The sequence below is a fragment of the Salminus brasiliensis genome, chromosome 8 (assembly GCF_030463535.1).
Source record: "Salminus brasiliensis chromosome 8, fSalBra1.hap2, whole genome shotgun sequence".
NCBI lineage: Eukaryota > Metazoa > Chordata > Actinopteri > Characiformes > Bryconidae > Salminus > Salminus brasiliensis.
In genome coordinates, this window is record NC_132885.1 from 20986324 (window position 1) to 21004606 (window position 18283).

At 41.5% G+C, this 18283-nt stretch overlaps 1 protein-coding gene across 3 annotated transcripts in view; it reads right to left on the reverse strand.

Moving 5' to 3' along the window:
- Positions 1-18283, reverse strand: part of st6gal2a (ST6 beta-galactosamide alpha-2,6-sialyltranferase 2a) — a 57882-nt gene that overhangs the window by 8941 nt on the left and 30658 nt on the right. For all 3 annotated transcript variants that reach the window (XM_072686081.1, XM_072686082.1, XM_072686083.1), the window contains 6 exons: positions 14617-14669; positions 12457-12967; positions 10019-10480; positions 4878-4975; positions 4616-4717; positions 3980-4154 (listed from right to left, as the gene is read on the reverse strand). In XM_072686081.1, the coding sequence (XP_072542182.1) occupies positions 3980-4154; positions 4616-4717; positions 4878-4975; positions 10019-10480; positions 12457-12901 (1282 nt within the window). In that variant the 5' untranslated portion in view covers positions 12902-12967; positions 14617-14669. The remainder of the gene's footprint in view (positions 1-3979; positions 4155-4615; positions 4718-4877; positions 4976-10018; positions 10481-12456; positions 12968-14616; positions 14670-18283) is intronic.

Genomic DNA, 18283 nt, shown 5'->3' on the forward strand with positions numbered 1-18283 from the left:
CTGCTCCAGAAAGTCTTATTAGTCTATTAGTAATATTCTCTACAGGGGCTAGACAAGCACTAAACAAATGCAGTCGACTGGGGCGTTCTTAAACTCACAAAATTAACTATTGCCTTTTGTGGGCTCACAGTGGTCCCTTCAAAATGCGAATTTCTATGCGAGAGTGACGATTCCTGCAGAGATCAGTTCCGCTCTGTCCCAGTGGCATATCTTTTCAGCAACCCTGAGACTCTGTGCACGGTTTGTAATTTATCTTCCTTTTGATGGTGTCTGAAAAACCCATGACAACAAAAGGAGAGCGAACCAGTCTCCCTCACTGCATAGCGACAGAGAGAGGAAAGGCAGTTGTCACCTCCTGAGAGTGACTTCCCTTTAATCCCTTCTCAACAATGAACAGGGACATCGTTTAATTAGCTTCGGACAAGTGACGTCACATGGGCTCCTCCTGCAGGTCAGAGTATCCAACTCTGAGAGCAACACCATCCAGTCTTTTAGGATAACAGAGAAAAATAGTGTGCATTATCCTACAGGCTCTTACTAAATATGCATCTGTATGATCATCATATATGTATACTAAACTCTCAACAGCTGTTTATCATTCCCACCAGCTGACAACTGGTTAATGCACCTACACTCTAAGCATAAATGCTAAGTGGAACCCATTTTTCAAAAGGTTCTGTAAAAGAACTACCTTTAAGAGGCCTTCATTTTTTTTAGGCAAAAAAAACCACTCAGGCATTAACTGGTTATCTTAGTCTTAATGGTTCTATATAGAATTATTGTCTTGAACCTTGTACTTTACAGGGACTGTGTGTCTAACAGTCATCGTCAAAAAGCTAAGAGGGGTAAGGAAAACTACACTTAACTACACTAACTACAATTTTAGGTGTAACATTATTTGTGAAGTGTAACACCTGGGTCCATTGCATAAAACCTCATAGGCTGAATTTGTCCTCAAGATTACTTATAAATACGAATGAAGGGAAATTGTGTTGCAGATTAGCGTATGGAGTCTACCTTATATTCTATTCTGTTTTTTCATGTCAGTGGATCGTTATCAACGCATTTCACTGCTAGTTGTACTATGTATAGCCATGTATGTGAAATAACAACAATAAATGGTACTCTATTGTTACAAACCCACATTCCATAACCATTGAATAAACTTTACATACCTGTCATTTTACTTAGCATAATTTAAGCTAAAGAAAATATATATAGCTCTGTATCATCTGCATAACCATGGAAATTAACACAATGTTTGCTTAGAACTGAGCCCAGCGGCAACACAAATAATGCAAATAAAAGTGGTCCTAAAATAGAGCCTTGCAGAATTCCACATCACTTTTGCATAATGTGAAGATAAATCCTTTACCTTTACAAACCGATGTCCAGTTAAATATGATTTGAACCACGACAGGGCAGTTCCTGTGTTTCCCACCATGTTCCCTAACCTTTCTAGAGAACCCAGGTAGGGGCAAGGTTGTATTACAAATACAAATTACAAAATTATAAAAGTAGAGGCCTTCAAATCTGATTTTTAATCCATCTCTCAATCCTAGAATTGGTAATGTCTAGTAATTGACACTAATTATGACTTTACTGTGTGTTGCAAATTCTGTCTGTTTTGACTTCCCTGACATATACTATAAAATAAAACTGATCAGTGGATTATGTAGATTTCCATTCGGTCAGATTCTGCTCTGGTCTCTCTGCCATATAGAGCTGTTTGAGAACTTAAATTTAGAGAAGCTGCTGCCTTTTTGAAACATCTTTCTCGGAAAGCTGAAGAGTGGTGGCATTCCTTTTAAAAGCAATCTCTTGTGCCTGCCAAGTTCGTTTTCTGCTTCCTAAAATGCACTTTTAATAGCGATGCACTACTAAGTATAGGCGGTTTGGGCATACAGCCTTTTTGTTTGTTACAAATTGCACAAGAAGGAAAATCGTGCGTAGACGTATATATGGGCATGTGCACGTGGTGTTAGGGTGCGATAGGATGGGCATATGCACGTAAATGTAAATGTATGTGTAAATGCAATTTAACCCCCCCCCACCTCTCTTACAAAATAAACATAAAAACGACATTGGATCATCATTAACAAGTAAAAAAGGAGTACACATGTATATCAGCATCTATTTCATACTGTAACAGAGGCCAGTAGGACAATTTACAACATGTATTGTGAAAGAAGCATACAGGCAATCCCATACCAACAGAATCCATATGCATAGTGGCTGTGGGATTGTGTGTTTGTGGAAAAGAGTGATAAGCTCTGGAGCAGTGAGGCTACAGAGCATTACTCCAGAGGCACCGACAGCAGCAGGCTGAATTTTATCAGCGGGTCACGGTTCTCAGGGGAGGCGAGCGGAACAGATTTGGCTCCTGGCTCATCACAGAACCTATTCAGAGCACGACACAGCAGCGAGTTCACATTTTCTGCCTGAAGAGCATGAAGTTCAGTTAACATCTAAAGAGTAGATGACTGAAGATGAGAACTTGATCCATGTGGCTTTAATTCCGTTCTCTGCGAGAGCGTGCGTTGGCACGTCTGTGTTTGTTTGTGAAGTGGCTGGTGGTTTTGCAACAGTCTTTTACTTGGCTGCCAGCCAGCACACCTTTCATGCATTACTAAAAGCTCCAAGGTGCCATCTGTTGGTGTTGTGGCAGAATGGAAGCGGTCTTAGACTTGTCCAGGCTCAGGGGGAGGCTTGGGAGGCCGGGCACATAAAAGCACATACAGCCTCTCCCACTGGGAGCGGCAAGACAACTCAATCTGCTCCCACTCTACACATCCAGCCTGCCAGGCGCATTCGCATCGCAGATAAACATATTAGGCAATCAGTACATTTGCAGCAGAGAGATTTTGTGACTTTATCTAGAGAAAATGTACAAATATAGACAAACTGTTTATGTTTCAAAAAACACAAAAATTGTAACACATCCAAATAAAAAAAATAAATGCAATGCTATTTCCAAAAGAGAGGAGCTGCCACTCATTCGGACCTGGAATCGGACTGCAAGTTCAAGTACCAGGACCTGTTGTCGTCCTGCCACATCAACACGTCAGCATTTCTAACATCACAGAGACCTAAGGGACTTCTAACTGCCCTCCAAGTGCCTGGGAGTTTCTACACATGCACCATTGAAAGCATCCTAATGGGGAATATCCAGACCCAGATAGGCAGGCTCTGTAGAGGGTGATGTGATCAATTGAGCTAATCAGGCGGACCAAGCTGCCTGACCCGCAGACTATCTACAGCATGCATGGCTGGATCAAGGCCAGGAAGATCGGGAAGGACCTCAGCCATCCCAACGATGGACTATTTTCTCTGTTGCGGTCAGGTGAGCACTTTTGTTTTCTGAAGAGAAGCCCAGAGAGAATGGGGTGGAGCTTCACAGCATGTTATTTGGGTCCTCAACCTGGACAGTAGCTAGGTCCAATTTCACACACATTTACATGGCATAGGAGCACGAACTGACGTTATTACATTTTTCAAATTTCATATTATTAGCCGTTTATCACCTCCTGTTTAAACTGCACAGCACCGGTTGTGTGCAAACACACCTTTGCACACTACAGTACACTCTCCAACCTACACTGCAAACTAAGCAGCAGACATTGTTTCTTAAATCTCCATTTCTATATTTGTTCGTTATATTCTAAATACATTTAATACTATTAAAAGCAAAAAAATAATAATAATAATAAAAAAAGCTGGACCGACTTTACAAGCATCTAACAAATATCTGGCAAACTTGCCTACAGGGGAAATCTCTAAAGCTGAAACTGTAGCACAAGAAAACCGGGATTGGCTTATCTTTTATAGCATCTAAATCACAGCCTCATCACATGTGATTTCACAGTGGGATTGCATGAGTAGCAATGCATGACTGATGAGTTTCGGATGAGCACTCAGGAATGTGGTGAGCGCAGAGACGGGAAGCAAGAGAGAGAATGAGCAGGTTAGTCTGACCTACCGATGAACCCTGAGGAAGGCGGGTTGGGCTGGATGTTCTCCAAGGTGTTGCCCTGGATCATGTCCCATAGCTGCCAGATAAACTTGGGGTGCAGGATGTAGAAAGGCTGAGCAGGAAACTGCTTCCTGTGCTCTGTGTACGGCGTGAACAGGTTGTAGTCTGGACTCGAGTACCACTAAACACGAACAAACATAAAAAGCAGTGTTATCAACAACTTTCCCCTAAACCCTTTCTACAGATAAGTGCACCTCAACCTGCATCCATATCTCAGCAATCAGGAAAATTCATTAATTCTAAGCTTCTCAGAACTGACCATTGCTTGAATCACTAGTTTCTAGTTCATTATCATAGTCTCCTCAATCTAGCCGCATCATATGCACTGCTTAAGGGCCTTGAAAAGGCTGCAGGAGGTCTACTATGCTATCCTACTGAAAGTGACAAACATATTCGTGATGTGCCATGATCAGTTTGTTTGGTAACAAAAGGCAAGTCCCACCTAAAACCACACCAGGATCCCTCAAACTCATAGATAACTGACTCAATAAGCAATAGGAGTGTAACAGTGTGTACGGAGGTCATGGTTTGGTGCATTGTCCTAATCCACCACCTTCCTCATGGTGCCCCTGACCAACTTACTTTGTGCAGGTTAACAGCATATGGTGCAGGGTCCCAAGCCACCAAAGTCATGTTCTTATAAAGTGAGCTGGTGTTGAAATGGTAGCCGGGGTTGGCCAGGATCTGCAGAGCAAGATCAAGAGGCACATACTAAGCGTACACACCAAAGAAGAAGAAAGCAAATAAATCAAACATCATATATATCAAAGAGCGACAGAGCATTACAGAGCAAGACTTAAGACATCTATATGTTGTACACTCACACACACGAACATGACCTCACCTGAGAGTTGATGATGCGTATGGTGGTCTTATTCCCGACGTCTCTTTCATAACCTTCAGTAGGAGCTGAATTAAACCTCAGAACAGCATCATGGGAATCTAGAAAGACAGAATTGGAAAAAAAAGATTATTAATTTGACAAGCTGTGTGCACGCAATTGCACATCCATGTCCACAATGGGTGCAACTAGTAGCTGAAGGCATTTATTAGAAGGGGTGTCCACAAACATTTGGACATAGCGTATTTTAAATTTGTGTAAAATGGAATGGAATGTAATGCCAAGCATTTTTACTGGTCCATTCATCATGACATTTGGACACAATGTATTCACATTCACATTATGTCAAAAAGTGGAACAAAAATTATTATAGTCACAGTACCTTATTGAAAATACTCTTTTAAATATAATTTTAATGGGAATCAATGGTTTCTTAGAAAAGATTGCCATAATACATAGTAGTGCTGGGTGGTATGAGCTGAAATGAGTATCACGATTAACTGAACATTTTACCTTGGTTCTAAGGTTATATAAGCTGCTAGAGCTGGATAGGACAGAGTCACATGACACACACACACACACACACACACACACACACATACACACATACACACACTTTGTGGTGACTTTCACATTCTATGCTCCTCAGCACTCTGAGACACCACTCTGTACCTTTACGTGGTCTGACACTTTATGGCTGAGTTGCTGTGGTTCCTAAACACTTCCATTTTTCAATAATTCCACTCACATCTGGTGGTGGAATATCTAAGAGGAAGAAATTTCACAAACTGACTTGTCGCAGCAGTGGCACTGTATTACAGCACCACGCTGGAATTCAGTGAGCTCTTTAGAACCACCTATTTCCGAGACAGGCTTTGCAGTTTTTACCTTCAAAAATCAAAAGGCAAAGGAAGCATGATAAATAGGCGAGTCAGCGCAAGATGAGCTTCATTTTGAACCTTACTTCAAGGGACCGTCTCAAGTGCTTGTGATGAATGTGGCTATAGCACACTGAGCACTGGGAGCCAGCTTTAGCTCCATCACATATCTAATAATGCACACACACAAATGAAACCTAGAGGTGCTTTAAAAACAACATAAAAATCCTAAAACACACACGACAGACACAGAGAGTGAGTGTGTGTGTTGTTCTGGATCTATGTGGGAACAATGCAGCCTACCTACACCTTCTAAGCTACATACAACCATTAATATTACTCACTGAAATTCTCTACTAGAAAACCTCTCGCTCTCCAGAATACTGAAAAAATAAATAAATCAGTGCATTCTCTGTATAAAGGCAGCTTCCAAAGAAATGCTTTGTTTAAGGACTACGGTGGTTAATATGCAGCCGAGCAAGATAATCATGCGAGTTTGGCCTTAAAAATAAATAAATAAATAAATCCAGAGTTCCCTCTAGCAATCACACTAACAATATTTGTGAAAGCAGGCACATAGACAATTATTAAGAGGCATAAAGGTAATTTTTTCTAGAGGATGAGAGAAAGCAGGGTCCAGCAGCTTGGATTAGGTTCCTTACTCACTGTTAATATCAGATTTTGCAATCTATGCTGGACTATATCTGACTCCATTATTAATGCAGCAAAGAATAATCCCGTTTTACAAGAACAATAAATGCTGTTTTGATTTTCTCTGACCACTAGGTGGCAGAAGAACATCGAGGACACTACAAAATGATCTTGGAAACTGGACCAGAAGTGGAAATGATACATGGGTGATGTGAGTGATGCTTGTGTTTCACAGCCAATGTCTGAAAGTAGCATTAATCATGGTCATCTGCATACACACACGCACACAAACACATCCACTCCACTGAAATACACAGTTTAATAGAACTCTTCATTTGTTAAAGCCAGCGTTTTTGCCATTTCTATTGCTGTGTCTATGCGCATATGCCCTCATTGGGAGTATGCCCATGTCTGCTTTTGGCTGTGCCATGATGTTGCTGGCTCTCCTGCTTGTCCTTGAGTGCTTTTATATTCAGGATGGGCCACCAAGTTGGCACTGGTCATGGGAAAGGCTAGGAAAGAATGGATTCGGTGGGCAGGAATAATGGGCTTTGGAGAAATGCAGTCCAATTAGCACATCTGAACACAAGCTGGTATATATGGAAAGGCTAATGCCATTAGAGTATGTACTGTAAATACACTGAAATGAGTGGGAGTGGTTGAAAAACTGCAAACAGCTGTTCTGTTGTCCTGTTCCTTTTTTTAAATCCCTCTGTGTACATAAATAGTTGATTAACATTAACTGAAGCTGTAGCTAGTATTTCTTTTATGTATATATTCATTTTTAAGACTGCACAGCTGCCACATATTTGCTGATTAGTGAAATGTGTGAAATTCAGTTGTATTATATATACTATATACAGCCAGCCAAGCTAAATGTTGTCAAAGGGGTTGCGTGCATGACAGCCAAATAATCTAACAGAACTAAAAGCTTTACAGTGAATAGTACTGGAGCACCTCTCTTGCTGAGCAGTCTAGCCCAGCACTGGTTTTTACATTATACACATGGCATTTACATGCACTTGTGAGATCCTACTGGTGTGAGTTTTCTTTTTTTCAACAAAAGTGACTTGGGTACTAAAGGGACCCCTTGCAGAAAAAATAAATAAATAAATAAAAAATAAATCAGAAAACACCCTTAGCATGAACTGTGGATTCCCTGTTTATGATTCAGTTAAATAATCAATGTTTAACAAGCTCTGGGTTAATTCTAATGCATATGCATATGAATTGAAATTAAGTCTGACTTTATTTGATTTGACTTCAACCCCTGTAATAGTATGGAAAATATAGCCCACAGAAACCTATAGACAGCATTATAGGATGGCATGCGGCTCAAAGATCAGGTGTGACTGGTTAACCGATCTCCTTATTGAATAAAAAGCCTAACAAAAGAACCCTTTCCAATGAACTACTTTTTTCTTTTTTAAAAGTAGAGGTGGGGGGTGGTGGTGTAATATCGGTAAAGGATGTTTCCTGGAACTGCATACTGGCCATTGTACAGAGGAACAAAAGCAGCTGGGCCATCACCATGGAAACCCCTCCACTTCCATTGCCCATTGAAATGCCACTCTGCCACAGTGGATGCCAAAGCTGGCCAGATTTGGGCATGGTGTACCCAAAGACCCTGACGGTTACATAATAGCAAAGGGCATGAGGATCCCACACTCTGTGGCAGAGCAGTGGGCATCACTATGGCAACTAAAAAGCCTGAAGCAAGAGGATCAAGAAAAGCAGTGCCAAAAACAAACCAGAACGAAAAGGATGTGAAACAACTCCACTGTTGGATTTTCTCGCTGCTTCCTGCCAGAGAGAGGGAAAGGAGATGTAAAATGCAATGACAGCTGCTGGGCAAAGTGATGATCTGAGTGATACAGGGTGATGGGAGCCACTAGAATGGCAGGTCTCTTGACAGAAGCTCTTTTCTCACTGTCTAAATCAAAAACAGAGTAGAGGAGCTCCCTCCTTGTAGTAGCCGCTGACCCCGCTTTATGGGGCACAGGGGTATCCACAGAACATGTAGACAATCTGAGATCCTCTTAGATTGAAGTTATCAGTCTTCTGTAATCCTAAAGGTCACATATGCTGGTGGATAATCACCATCAGAAATAATCCCATGACGGTCACACAGATTTATATGACTTTGTGTGATTCAGGGCAGTCAGGCATAAACTCCAACAGATGGAAACGCTCCGGTCCTTCATCTCATGACATCTAACAGGGAACAGGGACGGAGCCGATAGCTGGCTACAGCTCCTTATTGTGGATTACTTATGTTAGCCCTGCATGTATTTACTTTTGCACAAATACAAATGCCTTTATAATATTTCTCCACAGAAATCTAGTGAGAACGGGCTGAACCAATTCGAAAATTGTGATGCTCAAAACTGATAACCATTCGTTTAATTTATCATAGTCAAAAATAAAACATACAAATCACTACTTTTTATTAATGTACATTTTTTAAAATTCATTTTACCATAAGAATCATCAAGGAAAAATGATTCATCTATTTGTTTTATTCAATTTTTGCCTACAAACTAACTAACTAAATAAAGCTTTACTCATTTCCATTATTTACAGGTTTCTGAACAACAGAAACCCAAAACACTATAGAACCAAAACATTTAAATGGAAAAAAAGGGATTTTATTTTATAAAGCATATAAAGCATTTTATGCTTTTAAGTGAGTTTTCCAGAAGGTCTTTTGCAGCCCAACAGGTTTTTTCCCTTTTCCTAGCCAATTAAGTCATCCATTTGTAGCTCCCCCAGCATCAGCAATGCTGGCGGCACTAGGAGGGTAAGGACTTCACACACATCGTGTGTCCTCCGATACATGTGAAAGATGCATGTCCTGGATTTGCCTTTCCAACAATCATACGAGTAGTTCGCTGTGAGCGTTTTCGTGGTCTTCCAGAAATATTCTTGGTCTCATTGTCTTCTCCTGATTTAAGACATCAGTTATGGTCATTTTTTAGGGTGCTAGGCAGCTGCCCATGGCTGCTGACTGTTGGGACAAGGTTTGAGGAGTCATAATATTGGTAAAGCTTTAACATTTGCTCCACCTGACCTTTTCTAATGATGCTTGTGAACAGGTCATAGATCTAACAAGCTAATTAAGGTGTAATGATTACCTTTACATGGTGCTCCTTCTCATTTGACTCCTTCTTAGTCTACAATTTTACAAAAACACACTACTCTTGCTTAAAATGTTAAAAGACAGACAGACTTGTCTTCTACTCACTTAACTATTCACAGTAACAGAAATTCGGACACAATTTGGCATGTCACGGCACATTCTCTGGACCCTTTTTTGGGCTAAGCTCGTAATCTCTCCAAGGTTGCTGACTATCATGCATTTTGTTTGCTGAAAGCTCACAGTCCCATGACAGACAGCATCAGCTTTATCGGCACTCATCTTTCAACACTTCATTTGTTCTTTGAACGTAATCAAAACTACTCACAGGAACACACTGTATGAACAATGTTAACGCTGTTTACACAGCCTAACAATAAAAGTACAATCAGTTCTACAAGTGTTGAAGAAACATTACACAAAAGGAAGTAGACCCTGCCCTACTGCTTCCCTTTGCTCCAGTGTACATGTTTACTCACCAATCTCCTTGCCCAGGCCGGAGTGGAGGATGGCGCCGGCTGAAGTGACCACAGCACAGGAGCGAAAGCTCGAGCCGTAGAGCTGCTGGAGGGGGAAGGCAGGCACGATTTTTCTCCATCCCAGCTTAGAGAAGGGCAGCTCGGACCCATCCAGCGTCCTGACCCTGCCTCTCCTTTTCATTTCGCACAGCAACTGCTTTCTGCTCTGCTGAGGCCTCCGTCGCCCCCTATAGGCCACCCCGTGTTTGTTAGCGCTCAGGTAGTCTTTCACAGCCCTCTGCAGGCGTGGACTGAGCATGCCCACAGACACGCTTCCCTTCCACAGACGGTGTACGACAGACTTTGACTTGGAGAAGTAGCTCTCCTCCAGATCAGAGTCCTCCCAGCGCTGGGCTGCCGCTCTTTTAGTCGTCATGCGCCTCTCCTCTTCATTATCGTCCTCATCCTCTCCTTCAACCGGGCCTGTGAAACAGGGACAGATTATTGATATTGAGAGTGCATTGCTATGACTGAAATGCACTGCGATTATATCAAAATTGTCCAGCTTACCGCTTGACCAGCACAGGGTATGCTTAATCAGGCATAACCAGGATGACCAAGGTAGACAACCAGGATGACCAAGCTGGTTGATTATCATCATCCTTATCCTAATCCTCATCATCATCATCCTAATCATCATGCTTTTTGACCAGCATGATTAGCATTGACCAGGGTGGTTGACCAGCAGAACCAACATGACCAGCATGAACAAACTGCCAACCAGCTTTACCAAACTAGTCCATCAGTTTGACCACTAAATCAAAGTCCATCAAACTCAAATGTTTTTGCTTGGATGTCCAGTTTCTCAAAACACTTTGAGCACCAAAGACCCGCAAAAGCAGATCTCGAGCTGGATTTGCTCAGCAGGGATGTGACAGTCCTGCGTTATTTTTAGCTAAATACTGTGTTCTAAAGCACTTGCTTACAAATAACCACTTTTCATAAACTCTCTATCACTATATTACTAAAGATATCTCGCTAGCCAACCATCTTAAAGACGACAAAGCATGTTCTTCTGCAGTTCACACACAGTGGGCCAGTGGTGGCTTAGCGGTTAGAGTTCTGGGCTAGTGACAACATGGTTGTGGGTTTGATACCCGGGAGGACACATTTCGCAGTACATAGTACGGTGACAAATACATGCACCTTTACCTTTTATCTTTAGTATACATTACCTTTCATTATCTCAATCATCTGGGAATCTGAGTGATGGGTCAGCAGCTACGCCCCACTACAATAAATAAACACTCCAGTCTTTTCCTACTTTCACTGTGGCAGCCTTTTTTTCCTACCTGCCCAATTTCATCATTTCAAAATTCACCCACAAGCTGGGTCTCTTCTGATTACATACAACCAATGTCATGTCAAATGCCTGTTACAGACTAAATATCTGTGTTTTTAGTCAAGTGGTTGAGTTCACCACTACTGCACAACGTCCACACCTCCCACTGAGTTGGCCTGTGAGAGCAGTGATAATGAGCGTACAAAATCAACACCCAGACAATGACATTTTCTTTGCAAAAGAGTAAACGGCAGGGTAAAACACGGCGTACAAAGGCTCTATTGTTCTACATGAATTTTTCACAGACGTCTTGCGAAGAACACAAGGTTCTATGTGTGCTAACTGCTAACTTGTACATCAGCCAACAGGTGGCTGTGAAAATGTGTGCCAAGGGATAAGGGTAGAGGGAAAGCTATACAATTTACCTGGAGAGAGTGAGGCTCTCTTGGAACCCTGGCCACGACTGACTGCAGTGTTCTCAGGGATTGCACTTGTGATCTACAGATGATAACGCTTAGACAGATAAGACCACTGTTGACACTCGGATCATGTGAATACCATGATTCATAAAAAATAAATATAAATACAAATATTTTCTTCACAGTTTATTTTTATTCTTCTTCACTATTATTTTTTGTTACTGCCTAACTACTGTTCTCTTGTCATCCGAGTGGTCCAGCAGATTAAGGTCCTGAGGATCACCGATTCGAATCCTGGGCCATGCTGCCTGCCATCAGCAGCCAAAGAGAGTAATTGGTCTTTCCCTCTCCGTGTGGGATAGCTTGCTCATCCCCGACATTACTTCAGTGTGATGTTGGCCAGCATGGGCGACTGCTAGCCGTTGCATCAGAGCTGGGTACCCAGCGCTTTCCGTTGAGTGCATTGGTTGCCTGGTGACATTGCATCGGAGGTAGTAGCTGGTTGCGCATGCATTAGTCCTCCCCTTCTCAGTGCAAGGAGTATTACATGTATACATTTAAAGGGCTGATAAACCGACTGATTTACCTGTTGCTTAAAGCACACGGTTGTATTACTGGTTAGTGTGTGCAGAGGCCAGCCTACTGTGATATTAGTACAAGTCAACATTGTAGTAAGATTCAATATGTTGGGGTCCTACCTCCCACCATCCCCTCCTCCTCTTCATCTTCCTCTTGCTCTTGCTCGTGGCTGTGGGTCACCATGCCCACATCCTGGGTGCCGAACGCTGACCATGCAGCCAAGCTCTGTGGGTCAGGGTAGGGGTAGGCCTCCTGGCTCAACTGGCCAGCCTGGGGCTCGCTGCTGGGGTTCTGCTCAAGGCTCAGCTCAAGGCTCTGCTCTGGCTGGGTGCTAGAGGCAGCGGGAGCAGAGCTGGTGGGTGGCTCAAGGTGAGAGGCCATGATGGCGCGGGGATTCCCCCGCACAGAGCTGAGGCGGTGGGAGTCGGCGTGCGAGAGAGCAGCCGCCGAACGCGGCTCGTCCACCCGTGATTCCATGAAGTACGAGAAGAGAGCCAGGAAGAGCAGGACCCAGGTCAGCATGAGGCCCAGGGCCAGCCGCCGCCACTGCTTCAGGCTCGTCATCTCAGCGGCCCCTCTGCACCCTCCTGCACCGCGCTCCGTAGTCAACAGGAGAGTTCAGCAGGAGGCCTGATGGAAAAACAATAAAAGGACATTGCTTCCAAACGTGCCTTCACATATTTTTAAGTCGACCTGAGAACATGACCTAAAGCGGTGTATCCTTATAAGGAATTGAGTTGTTAAGCAGTATTCTCATTATTGCAGCTAGAGGCATCATGTGCTTCACTTACTGCTTAGTCATGCTTGAAAGTACTACAAATGTGGCACGAAATGTGAATAACAATGCTGGAAGAAGGAAAAAGTGAGCTTATAGATAAGGTGACATGAATGTGTGTGCGTGTGTGTAAATGACGGAGAGAAAAATTGATGAAGAAAAAAAAGGAAAGAAAGAAAAAGAAACGCAGTAAGATAAAGAGAAAAGAAAAAGGAAAAAAAAACTAAATAAGGAAAGAAAAAAGGAAGAAAAAAGAAAAAACTAAAAAAGCAAAAAAAAAAAATTAAAAAAATACATAAATAAATAAAAAGTTTTTAAAACTTCTTTTTTCTTAGCAAACCAAATCACAATATAGCCCAGAAATTCCCTGCTCAAATAATTTTTACTGGAAAACACAAATAAAAACTGAATAATGCCTAAACACAGGACACAGCTTTAATGAGAAATTCTAACTCAGAACATCCCCTCAAAAAATGAAAACTTGTGTAGCACTTTATTTATTTATTTTTTTTTTATTAAAAATGCATGCTTCTGCTTTGTGTCTATGATTAGCGTATCTAAACCTACACCTAAACCACCACGACTGTGGGTCACTGACTGTTTAGGCTACCACTCAGTCACAGCCAGTCAGCTTCTTCTGAAAACAGTGCTGGCAGTCCTTTACTGAAAAACTCCTGGCACCTGTTACACTGCTACACAAGGTTAAATATGTTAATGTGCATTATACACTTCTACTGAAACATGTAATGCATTTATTAAGCTTTAATTGTTTGTGTTAAATCTAGAAAACCAAAATAAAAAAGCAAAATCATTTTCCAGTAAACTGCCATTAACTTAGTGCTAACACACCACCAGAATCCCACAGCGGCGCTAGAAGAATTTAGCATTATTATACAGGCAGAGGTCTTTTTTTATATAGGTTTAGAAGATCAAGAACAATGAAATTTCAATATGCTGTTTTTAATTGTTAAATTGTTGCAACTTTAGACTCCGAGTTTAGCAAATCTTGACAAGACACGTGAGATCTGCACTAGCATGTGAATGCTCCAGTTTTTCTTTTACGCCTGTTTCCTGTACTACAGTAGTTTGAGAAGTGGAGACCTATTTTTGGGTATTGTACAGATTCAGCTTGACTGAGAGTATCCTCAGGAGACATATGCTGCTGTAAACACATTCCATACACACTCACCGTGTCCCCCTGACAGGTTTTTATTCTGCTAAACTCAGGAAAAATACTGTAACTGCAGCATTTCTGTCCCACCATACCACTGGTTGGTGAAGAAAAGGATTCCCCATGAGAGCACTGCATCCCAAACTCCCCATTAGTCCAAATTCCTGTCTCTGTGTTTCTCCTCACTTTCAGAGCTTTGTTTACATGTGCAGTGACCTGTTAAAAAGCCTAAAATGGCCATTCTCAGTTTCTCTTCCTATGTACTGTACAAACACCATAGGACCATAACAAGGAAATGGGGGCAACGAACAGGAAAGAATAAGCACGCCTTACCTCAGCTGATTTCCTATTTGCTTGACGCCATCACTCTTTAACACTGTTAGGCTCTGAAAAACAAGTTTGAAACATTTAGAGGCAAAAAAAAGAGGGGGGGGGGGCAGCGAAAGACAGACAAAAACAGGAACTGTGATTTTTCTAAATGTTATGGGAATATGGAAGTGTACTTTCTAGTACTGGAAACAGATTATTAGTGGGTGTCTCTGTGAAATGGGAGTCCTGTCTGTTTTTATGCACTATTAAGTCTAGAACACAGAAACTACAGGTTAACAATTCAGCACATCTGTGAAGGCCTGGGAATATTGTACACAACAGACACATGAGCACAACTCAACAAGAACTGACCGAATCAAAGTGCCAGTGATTGCAAGAGAGGCGGGACTGAACACCTGGAAATGAGAAAGCGTGTAATAGGGAGCACGGAACAGCACTCTTAACCAGGACAGAACAGTCTACAAGTAACGTTAGCGGAAAGACAAAAACAGCAGACATTAGGGTGAGGTGGGGCTTGTAAGGACAGCCCCTCCTTGGGCTGGGCAATATGTTAAAAAACTAACTAAAAATTATATCATATAGATCACGATATTTAAAGGCATTTTCACACTCCTGATTACAGAAAATAAATGGATCAGTAGCGATTCTTAAAAACTTCTATTCAACTACTATCCCAGACAGTACTTAGTACAGTGATTTTTATACAACATCTGCTGCACTTCTTCCAACTAAACCAGACCAATTACACTGTAATGAGTGCAGTGCAGCTGATGAGTGTTCCTTAAGCACTGATGATATCCTTGATATGCTTACAAAACAGTGTATTGTAAATGACAATAACAAAATTTATCATGATACGATGATTAAATGTCATATTTGGTTGATACAAGATTTCGCGGGCAGGAGTGACCCCGCACCCGTGCACAACTCTGTGTTTGAAGGATCAACACAATACGAACCAAAGGCATCTAAGCAAAACCAAACGAACCACACCACCAGAGTTCGTTTAGAAATGAACCAAGACCCACCAGCTCAATTTGGTGACCACCAGAGTTGGAAAGGCAGCGTTCACACTGACTCGAACGAAGTGTAAACACACCCTAAAGGTTAGTGTCTTCGTCTGCAAGTCTAAGTTTACAACATGAAACCACCACTTCATGATGAAAGTTTATCCATGTACAGGTTTTCTGCAGTTTACATTTTCTGTCCTTCTAAATCTAATTATGTCCATCTGACAAAACATTAAGTACCACTGAACATTACTAACAAACAAAACATTAAGACATACGTTCACATTAAGACTTGTGTATAAATACTGACTTCTACATGAAAGCAGTCAGAAAAGTATAACTCACAGCTTATAAAGCCTACAGTTTCCCACAGGAGCAGAAAAAAAGACATGTATTATATTGTAGCCAAGCAAGAAACTAATGAATTCCATATGGCAATAGCATGCTGTTAAAGCTCATAAAACAAGCGACTGTAAATGTTCCCATTAAAATGAAGGGTTCACACTACTGTACGGAGGGTCAGTACAATCGCCTTGTTTGCTTCTGCTTTTATGGTCATTGAGGGACAGAGTGAAACAATAACCCAATACGAGAACATATCACAGTGGAGGAAGAGGAAGAGGAAGCGATGAATTCTCAGACAACACATCTCTCATTATGACCCTCAAAACAGTGCTGTGGCCAAGAGGAAGACTTCCTCCAAGGGTTGCCATCGAATCGTGGGTGGCCATCCAGACTTCATACCCACCCACATATGAAGAGGGGAAGAGAGTGTGCCACATACTGAGACATACCACACACAAACACACACACAAACACACACACACACATTTAAACAAAGCATCAGCTTACTGAAATTACAATCTCATATGACCGTTTTAGAACTAGTATATTGTATATAGTCTGGAGATACACACAGCCACTTAACAAAAAAACTAAACAGCAGAATCTGGGCATCGAGTAAAATACAACGTACTATTTGTTGCATGTTGAAAAGCCAGCACGTCCCACCACATCTCTTTTTGCTCTAATTGGACTTAGTTATTAGAGCAATGTAAATTAGAGCATGCACCCTAATAAAATCAGCATGATAAATTAGGGGTGCACAACTGCAAATCAGCCTAGATAGCAATCTGCCAATTTGTGCTCCAAATAAACAATCTGCATTCGGTCCATTTATCATTTTAGCAGACCTGTGTTGTATTTGCTTCTTACTTTGATGTCGCCCTGTATTTAAGCTCATGCCTAATACACAGCTGATTGCTCATTTAGCAATTTTGTAGCTTTGGAAAGAAAATGAAAGAAAAACAAAATGTAACAAAATTAATGTAACAAAAAACGAGATGGGGAAACAGCAACATCTACCACCTGGAGAGGGCACGGCCATTTGTGCCCTGTCTGACTCTGGCCGCTGATGGCAAAGTGGCATGGCTTAGGATTCAAACCCGCGACCCCCTGGCCAGGTGATGGGTATTTTAAACACTAATCTACAAGAGTCTCAGAGAGCAGTTACATTAATATATTTTCTAAAATACACTGCTTTATTTAACAGGTCAAACTAACTGTGAAACACTGAATACATTAACTCTAATGGGGGACAGGTGAGACCTTCAAGCAAATTCACACCAAACTAATGGTTTCTAATCTAATTCCAGACAGCGTTCATAGAAGGTATCATATCAGTATTGGCACAAGCAGCTTGTTTAAAGACCACACACTAAAGACTAGTACCTTTTTACATTGAGACGTGAACTTGAATGTGAAATTGCTGCATAAGCACTTCTTGTTTCTAAACTGGCATTTTTTTACTGCTTTGAGATGTGAATTAAGTGTGAACACCAATTAAAAAGCTGTTTGGTAAAGCCTAGCAAGATTATACTTCCCTATCTGCATGCGTTTCTGCTTTGTGGCAAGTTTTTAGTTTTTCATAACTCAGAGTTGTGCAGTTCCTCAACCAGTAAATGCTGTTCTTTCCAGGTTTTAGATCTTATTTGGGATAAGATATAAAAAACACAATCTATAAAAAGTGGTAGCAGTGAATCCCTAGTTTAGAGTAACTATAGCCTTAAGCACTTTGTAATGAACGGGAAAAAATACATAACATCCTGACGGAGGCAGTGACCTTCACTCTGTGTCACATGTGTTTTGCAGTATGTAACTACACACCCCAGTGGTGCAGGTGTGTAAAAAGGGAAAACACACATTTAAGTGTTAAAGTTCATCGAACAATCGACAACCCTTTATTTATTTATGATCAAATCTAAGGAAAGCAATCCTTTATAAAAGCTAGGCTAAATAAAAGCTAGTAATCCTTGTTCTCCATGCCCAAACTGCAAGATATATGCCTCTACTGACCCAAAAGCACAAGACATCAGTTCCAATATGCTGGAAACCATAGAAATAAGCCACATAGGTTTGGGACTCTGTTCTGTGGAGCAACGAAACACACTTCGGGCCCATGGATCAGCGGTGTCTGGAAAAGGAAGGCTTTTGCTGCCTACAGTGAAAAGGGTCATTGATTTAGGCACTGGAAACCTGCAGTGTGTGGAAGGGCAAGACGGACTCAACCAGGTCTTGAGGTCAACCAGGTGTTGAGGCAGGACAGATGTTTATGCTTAGAAGAATGTGTTTTCTTTTCTTCAGGATTTCACCTTTAAAGC